Source organism: Sinocyclocheilus anshuiensis, unplaced genomic scaffold (assembly GCF_001515605.1).
Source record: "Sinocyclocheilus anshuiensis isolate Anshui unplaced genomic scaffold, SAMN03320099.WGS_v1.1 scaffold43, whole genome shotgun sequence".
NCBI lineage: Eukaryota > Metazoa > Chordata > Actinopteri > Cypriniformes > Cyprinidae > Sinocyclocheilus > Sinocyclocheilus anshuiensis.
Window position 1 is genome coordinate 1970508 of NW_015549580.1, and position 9015 is coordinate 1979522.

General features: G+C 35.7%; 1 protein-coding gene across 1 annotated transcript in view; it reads left to right on the forward strand.

Moving 5' to 3' along the window:
- The window catches only part of LOC107657719 (polypeptide N-acetylgalactosaminyltransferase 1), a 57864-nt gene that overhangs the window by 2994 nt on the left and 45855 nt on the right, over positions 1-9015 (forward strand). The window contains exon 3 of the mRNA XM_016445939.1: positions 2955-3123. Coding sequence (XP_016301425.1) covers positions 2955-3123 — 169 coding nt within the window. The remainder of the gene's footprint in view (positions 1-2954; positions 3124-9015) is intronic.

Sequence of the window (9015 nt, forward strand, 5' to 3'; positions counted from 1 at the left end):
TTTCTTGAAGATGGCTAAGGACTCAGCTGCTCGGATTGAGTTGGGCAGGTCATTCCACCAGGAGGGAACAGTTAATGAAAAAGTCTGTGAAAGTGATTTTGTGCCTCTTTGAGATGGCACAATAATGCGTCGTTCACTTGCAGAACGCAAGCTTCTAGAGGGCACATAATTCTGAAGTAATGAATTTAGGTAAAGGGGTGCAGAGCCAGTGGTGGTTTATTTATAAAATATTAAAACTAAAAATACTAAGCAAATCCACTGCCATTTTTCATATCATTTTTAAAGTACTATTTATTATATAAAACGGTTTAGTGAGTATGTTTAACTACACATTACATTATGTTACACATTATGAGTCACTAATTATACCAATTCAAGTCCCATGAAGCTTAAGTAGCTGCATCGTAACACGGTAACAGATCTTGTTCTTTATTTCAAGTCGATATGACCAGTATTCATCTCTGGTTATTGTGAAAAAATGAAAACGTCTCTAAATAAAAACTGTTTCTCGATTCCCAACCTTATTATTTACTGTCTGAATCTTTTTTCCAATTTGAAGACATCCCTGGATGGTCCTAAAAGGAGGTTTTGTCAGATTTATCTAGCCTCTTGGGACAGTTTTATCCCCAAAGTATACTGTAGCTAAATAACTCCAAACACACATATAGCTGATACAGGATACACTCGACAACACACACAAAAGTATAAAGACTATTTCCACTAGATGTATGTGTCTGATGGTGTTATATTGTGAAATACGGGCAGGTATTGAACTGTGTATATTTCTGTGGGAGAGGAAAAGAGTGTAGAAATATAATCTGATCATTTTAGAGCTGTATTGACTGTACATCATCTGAAGGATACAACCACATTCCAGCTGTGCTTAGCTTAGAGGATGGAGAGAATGAAGAATGGAAGAAATCTAGAGCAGTGGTTATCAACTGGTGGGTCCATTCTGATCTGTTCTGATGTAGTCATGGGCAGTAGGTGAAAAACAAAGCTAAATGCAAATAAATCAATTCAGCTTAGCATATAAATGGAGAAGAAAATGCTTCCTATTTTTTTATGTAGTTTGTCAATGACAATCAAACGCTATGGTTTTTGGTTTTTTATTCCATTGTAATAATGATAAATGACAATATTTGATTTTAAGGACATTTAGTTTAGTTTTTATAAGTTAAACAATTATATTACAGTGTTTAATCTCAATATAAAGGTAAAATATGAATCTGAAAGCAAAACCAGTCGGGAACCGTTGCTTTAGAGACTATAAAAAGGAGCAGAAAGAAGATCTAGAATTTGGAAGGAACAATCACAGAGAAAAAGCATGTGGATGGCGATGCAGTGTGAAAGCATATTGTCTCATAAAGCTTTCTTTTGTCATTAACTGACCCCTCTACAGCCCCACCGCCCCCAGTCAGGTCACGGTTTGTTCTCTGTTGGTCACTCATGAGCTGCTTTACTTTGGCCATCATCTCATAGAACAATAACCCTAAAATAATCTGCTCACCACATTAATAAAGCGCATTTTCTGCTGCTTGTGCTTGTGTCCTTAGTGATGATTGTACGATTTTCACCCACCAGAATTCCTCAGGAAAGTCATTGGATTTTGCTGAGCAGGGAAACAGGACAAAGTTGCCTTGTAATGAACTCAGTCCGAACAGCTAAATCCTGCCCCCTCAACACGCATGCGGCTCACCCGTACATACACACACAGTGTACGCAAACGCGCGACACAGGGCTTAAAAACAGGCAGTTTGCCTCTTAGAGCAGATGTAATCTCACACTGTTGCAAATCTGACCTTAATCTCACCAAAGCATGCTTTTTGAATTAATGATCAAAGCTCAGTGCTTATCTACCCACACAAAATCCACAAAAACACACACTTCACACACACACGGCACAATAAACAATTGTGCACAGACATCTAGGCCACAAATTCTTTTCGGTGGGCAGGATGTATATAAAAGTTTGTATGTACTTTTTAGTGCTGTCAAACGATTAATCGTGATTAATCGCATCCAAAATAAAAGTTTTTGTTGGCATAATATATGTGTGTATTCTGAGTATATTTATTATGTATATATAAATACACACACATACAGTATATATTTTGAAAATATTTACATGTATTAACAAGTCTGTATTTATATTCATATAATTTATATTTTTAAAAATATATTTAATATATAAACACAACATATTTTTCTGAAATATATACATGCATGTGTGTGCATTTATATATACATAATAAATATACACAGCACACAATATATGTAATATTATGTCAACAAAAACATTTATTTTGGATGCGATTAATCGTTTGACAGCACTAGTACTTTTACACATTTGTGGTTGCATTTTCAACATTCTGAACAATTCTAGCACAAATATTATGATTATTGTTTGTTTTTTTTTAGTTTGCGTACTTGTTTGACAATGAGAGTACAGTGTCACTGAAGAGCATGACTGGGATGAAATATGAAACGTGATATGTAAAAATCAACATAAATATCCCTTTGGAACAGGATATTTTTATTGTGCCATTTCCAATTTTGCTAAAGTGTGACAGTAATATTTCATTGTGTGTATTACATAAAATGTGAGCTGTGAAAAATATCCTTAGAAAGACAAATGACTCGAAGTATATTATTATAAAAATGTTCAAAATGTAATTTGCAGCACTGTCATTTCCATCACAGAAAACATAATTTGTGATGTGGTGGAAGTGCTACTGTGTGTTGTGGGTTTTCATTAATACATTACAAAAATAACAAAATTCTCCTGTGATGAATCCACTTTTGGACAGATGAAATAAACTAGTGAGAGCATGATGGGTTTATTTTCTAAAAGTCCACCGGGCCCAAAATTGGCAATAGTTGGAGAAACGCCCATACTTACTCAATCGAAAGCCAAGGGAACAATCTCGAATCCATGTGTGTTTGTGTTCCAGCTGTGGTTCAAAGGCCTCATGACGGCCCAGGGGAGATGGGAAAGCCAGTGGTTATCGCTAAAGACCAACAGGAGAGGATGAAGGAAATGTTTAAGATAAACCAGTTTAACCTGATGGCCAGTGAGATGATTGCACTCAACCGCTCTTTACCGGACGTGCGTCTCGAGGGGTGAGTGTCTGCTTATTTATGATTGCTTCCTTTAAAGTGAGTTTGTTTTTGTTTAATAGATCAATTTTATGCCTGTAACTGACCAAATGAATATTTTGAAATGGAGCTTATGTTTTGAGCTGTGAGGGCTGGTGTTTGGCTGTTTGACTTTAAAGAAACTGATAGACATATCGTGGAGTGAGTGTGTGTGTGTGCTTTTTGCAGAGTAAAATGTGTGTGTGGCAGGGAGTGAAATGTAAACATTGATCCGTGAAATGTGTTTATTTTCTGCCCCTCAGATTAATTACCGGAGTGGTATTTTTTTCTCAGCTGTTTGAAGCAAAGCAATAGAATCAACATTTTCAATTAAAAGATAAGAGTGTGTCAATTACATAGTCACAGTCATGACCTAACTTCACACACACACAGTGTCACAGCCACAACTATCACCTTCACAAGAATATGATCTTCTAACTCTAACTAAGAACATATGTAATGCGCAAACTTAGTAAACCAAAGGGGTCGAGGGGAAACTGGTTGAAATCTGAGTGAGAATGAAAGTGCTGAACTCTTCTTCTTAAAGCAGGATGTGGTCAGCTCTCTTTTCAGCTGTTTTCCATCTTTGGTTTTGTAAATATGAAGATTAAGCAGCATTTGGGCACACTGTACTAATTGTACGTTGTACTAGCCGTCAAACGTTTGGACACACCTACTCTTTCTATGTTATTAAAATTTTTCACATTATAGAACAATAGTAAAGTAGGGCTGTCAAAATGACTGAAAAACTAAATTCGAATTTTCCACTTAAATATTATCAAAATTCGAATTATATTAGAATTTAAAAGGCATAATTTCAGTTAGGGGGGGAAAAAGCTTTTGGCTTCTCTCCTGAGGCCACAAGAGGGCGCATCGAGCAAAATATTATGCACGTTTCTTCAACGCGTAATAAAATAACACGACTATCTTTGAAAAAAAAGTGCATAATGTTTAAAATAATGTTTATAAACCATATATAATTAATAAAGTTGCTTAAACAATTAGAAAAAAAACAGCACCATGCATGTATGTATAGTTTAATATAAAGGACCGAAAACCAGTCACAAAGAGTAGGCTACTTTCTTCATTTAAAAACATGAGATACAGTGGGATGGGGGAAAACCGCCATAAAGTCTTGAGACATGTTTTTTAAAAGTTGAACTTACATTAATTTTACATGGCTTTCTAAACATGCCGCTCTCTTGTGCGAGACGCGAGTGCAGCACTGATAGATGCCCCACTAGAAAATGTGATAAATATGCGTTCTGTGTGAACGGCTTGGTTTCAGTTTCGCCGTAAACAACATATTCGCCACACTGATGCTCTCGTTTTCCGCTATATATTGAATATTCGAAATTCAAAATTTTTTTGACAGCCCTATAGTAAAGTCACTAAAGTATTAAATACCACAAATAGAAGTATGGGAGGTGTACACACTCACGGCTTTCTCTTAACTAACTTCATGCAGTGCATCCTGGGATCCTTACAGTTTCCATGTATGCTGAGCACTTCTAGGTTGCTTTTCCTACACTACACAGTGTAATATTGTAGTTTTGTAGAGAAATTCATACATACAAGTAGGGCTGGGCGATAATTCGATAACGATAACTATCGCGATATAATTTTCCTCGGTAAAACGGTATGAAGGGTTCGATAAATGTTCGATATAATGTTTATGTGCCAAAAAGCGAAACGAAACAGCGCGACTCATTTGAATCGCGCCACACGGACCGCTTATCCGCTCGGATCTAAGGTCAAACTGCCCCGCGGCGCGAGCTCACTAGAGCAGATGCGTTTACTCGGTCACGCGAGCATTAAGCAGCGCTGTGAGATCCAGTGTGAAACGCTTGAATTCAGCAATGAACACAAATGACTCTGTGATTTAAACTTGTTTAAAGCCAAACAGGAGAAACACTGTGTGCAACGAGACAGTCAGAAGGCTTTTCAATCTACAAATCGCCATCATTTACAATGGATTTACTGTAGTAACACTCACTGCACCATGGTATTGTGGCAAAAATTTGGGATATTCACACTGAATTTTATTACAGAAGTAATGGTAGGCTTATATAATTGTAATATGTATTTGTGATTAAGCTATAGCATGTGTGCATTTATACTGAATGTTTTTAGACTACTGTTTTTCATACAAATAGGCTACCTAAAAACCATATAGTTATATTTTTACCATGGTATTGAGGTGATATATGTGTGGTTTGAACTGTGTTTATCATGATTTATTACACGGCTCTGTGGAATACTTGATTCTGATTGGTCAGTCGCGACATTCCGAGGTATGCTATCCCTTGATAACAACCGGTAAAAGCTAATAACACAGGCTCATCCGGGTAACAGCAGTCGGCGCTGTACTCTTGCTTGAACAATTTTTTCTTGGTGGAAGCTTTGCGTTTGTTTAGCTAATAAAATATTAAAACTCGATTCAAAATGGTGTGCAATTATTTAATTATGTCATCCTGGTATCGCGGACTCGCTCTCTTTTCATACAAACGCAGCTGCTGCCATTTTGCTACGATTGTTTTGTACGCTGTAATGGATTATAAGAGAACTAACAAACTGGTAAGGTTTTAAAAAATTTTCAACTTAATTCTTTTATTGCCTTAATTATTTTTGTGGTGAAATGTTGTGTAATAAGTGGTTTGACTGCACCGTTTCCCTTAAATGTCCGTCCAGTCCGTCTGTGTGTGGAATTATCTTCCTTGCGTGGGTTGTGTGCCGGCACGGCTCCAGCGTGGATGAATCTAATGTTTTGCTCGCAACTGCTGTCTTCACGGAAGCTTTGCGTTCAAATATTTAAGCTCAAATCAATATTTCGCGTCTAATTATTTACTTATGTGGCAGGTAGCCATGTAATAAGCTTCGCTCCGCTTCGGGGTTTATTCTGAGATAACAACCGGCTGGATGTACATTATCCCTTACTTAAATGTATGTTACTATGGGAGACCGATGCTTAATTTAAAAATAAATAAATAAAAACTTGGTCAGAATAAATTTAACCATATAAAACTGAGGTTGCTACAATTTTTCATAGATGTTACTGATTTTGATAATGAACAAAAATGTACCTCTGCATCCTAACTCAAGCTACTATCAAATGTGCATTTCTAAGAGACAAAAAGTGATATAATTATTATTAATATTATCAGGCAACCCAAACCTGTTTCTTGATTTAAAACAATATCACTCATTAGAACATGCAGAAACTAAGAAATACATTTTTCTATTTAGATATTTATTTTGTTAAGGAAAATTAATTGTCTGGTTTCTACAACTTTCACTTTGGAGCAAAAATCTGGCTTTAAACTTGAAAGAAATAAAGATTTGACAGTTATCGTGATAATTATCGATATCGACTGGTATGAAAAAAATTATCGTGATCATTTTTTGACCATATCGCCCAGCCCTACATACAAGTATATTAGTCTAAAAACTATTTTCAAATGAAAAGCTTTTAGATCAAAAAGTCTTTAAGATTTAAAGACTTTTTGGCAGTCAGGTGTGTCATTCTGACCACAAACTGTCAACTTAGACAGGAAGTGACCATCTGTTCGATGTATAAGCAACATTTTTTTTTTTACATGCAGATTGTCTGAAATGTAGATTAGTTTGTTGTAAAACACCAGAGTTTGTATGGTTTGTTGTTTTGCAGAGTTACGGGATATGAATTTCTGCTCATCCAAATTATTACACAATTATTCAGAAATTTGGGGTCAGTAAGATTCTATTTTACTTTAGAAGAATTAAATATTTTCATTAAACAAGGATGCAATAAATTGATAAAAAGACTAATTCCATTTATAATGTTACAAAAGATTTCTATAAAAAAAAGTTAACTAAATATAAACTACATTTTAAAGTCTATTAAAATAGAAAAGTGCTCTTTTTAATTGTAATTATATTTCACAATGTTGCTGTTTTTTATGTATTTTTGATCAAATTAATGCAGCCTTGGCGAGCATAAGAGACTTTTAAAAACATTTTAAAAAATCTTACCGACCTCTAACTTTTGAACAGTAGCATACAATTACGTAATTATAGTAATATGTGCAACAAGAACACTGGAAATAAAAAGTGTTTTTTTTTTTAAATAAAAGTATAATAAAAAGTATTACAGAAAATTTTAATAAAATTAAATAGCTGTTTAATATTGTAGTACATGTTTTCACTGAGCCTTTTCGCGAAGTCATGTCCAAACTCAGTTACATTTGCACAAGCCACTGGACTGTGAACTATGTAGTATGTGGTGAATTGTTTGATGTGTCGCAATCATCCACCCTAAGTGTTTTTTAAACACATTTCATCCTCTAAGCGCTCGCCATGTCAAATATTAACTGCTAATATTTGTGTTGTAGAGGTCAGATTACTGTGAGTGTGTGGATGTGTGTATTTTTCACACTACGTAATATAGCTTCTATTTCTGTTACGCTTTGCAATATTAAGTTCACTGAGGTGAGACAGAGAAAAGGAGAGATGTGTAGAGAAGATGTCACATTCGTCCTTGAGAAAGCAAAGAAAAGGACGTTTGTGCGTGTGCGTGTATTTGTGACGCTTTTTTGTTCTGTGTGATATCGCTCCAAACAGTTCCCCCTCCGTTCCCACTGCACTAAATAATGTGGAGTTTGTCCCTCTGCAGTGGACACACATTCTTTCAAAAGGCCTTGCCTTAAAAATTTACGGTTTTAATAAGTCCCTGGATGTTCTCTCTTTCAAGGCGTGACCATGGAAACTATTCCACCATAACAATAATGTCACCCAGGGTCTCGGAGCCAAGTAAAGCTGAAGCACGTCTACGGAGCAGATGTAATATTCACACACTCGCATACAGCTGCACATCAAGCATTAGGTCAAGTGTGTTTAATGAACTAAATCGTTTGCATATGCATCCTGGCAGTGCCTCGCGGAGTGATAAATCACTGGGTCACTGGAGGGAACTGCAGGTCTGATAAAAATGCCAGGTCTATTGGTGTTTAATGAGTTTTGTAATTATGTAGGGCCAAACCTCTAACTCTTTCTTTTTGTTTTAAATGATCTGATGTGTTGTCAAACTGAGACTCTCTCTGTGTGTTTGGAGGTGTCAGTTTCTCTACCTGTCAGACAGCAGTTAGTATTGTTTGTTTTAGAATGCTCATATTTCCCTTGTAAAAATAAGAAAATAAATAATACAGTGAAAAAGTAATATTGTGACATATTATTACATTTTAAAATAACTGTATTCTATTTTCACATATTTTTAAAGTGACCCTATTGTGCCATTTCGAATATTGCCTTTCATGCAGTGTGTAATGTAGCTATATGTGAATGTAAACGAATGTAAAAAAGTTGTAAATCCGAACGTGCACGATAAAATTGTCTCCCAAAAGAAAGAATCAACTCTCAGCAGCCAAAGCGAGTCGTTAGTAATTCGAATCCGAACGATACTGAGCGTTCAAAATACGGAACTATTGCCATGGGCATATTGTTTCCGTCACGCACTGTAGGCAGTAGACCAATCAGAACAGACTGGGTCATCTGACCAATCAGAGCAGAGTAGGCTCACGGAAAGAAGGGTTTTAGAGAGACTGAATTTTAGAATTGCTTCGAACAAATCGTTTGAGAATCGTTGGAAAAAGAGGTGATATTAAATGCATATTTTAAGAAAACGAAAGCATTTTTTTGACCTTGAATGCATGTAAACATATTATAGGAGACTCCCAAAACAATATTAGGAACCTTAAAGGGGACATATGATGCGATTTCAAGTTTTCTTTTCTCTTTGGAGTGTTACAAGCTGATTGTGAATAGATAAGATCCCTGAAGTTGCAAAGACTAAAGTCTCAAAACCAAAGAGATATTCTTTATCAAAGTTAAGACTCTGCCACA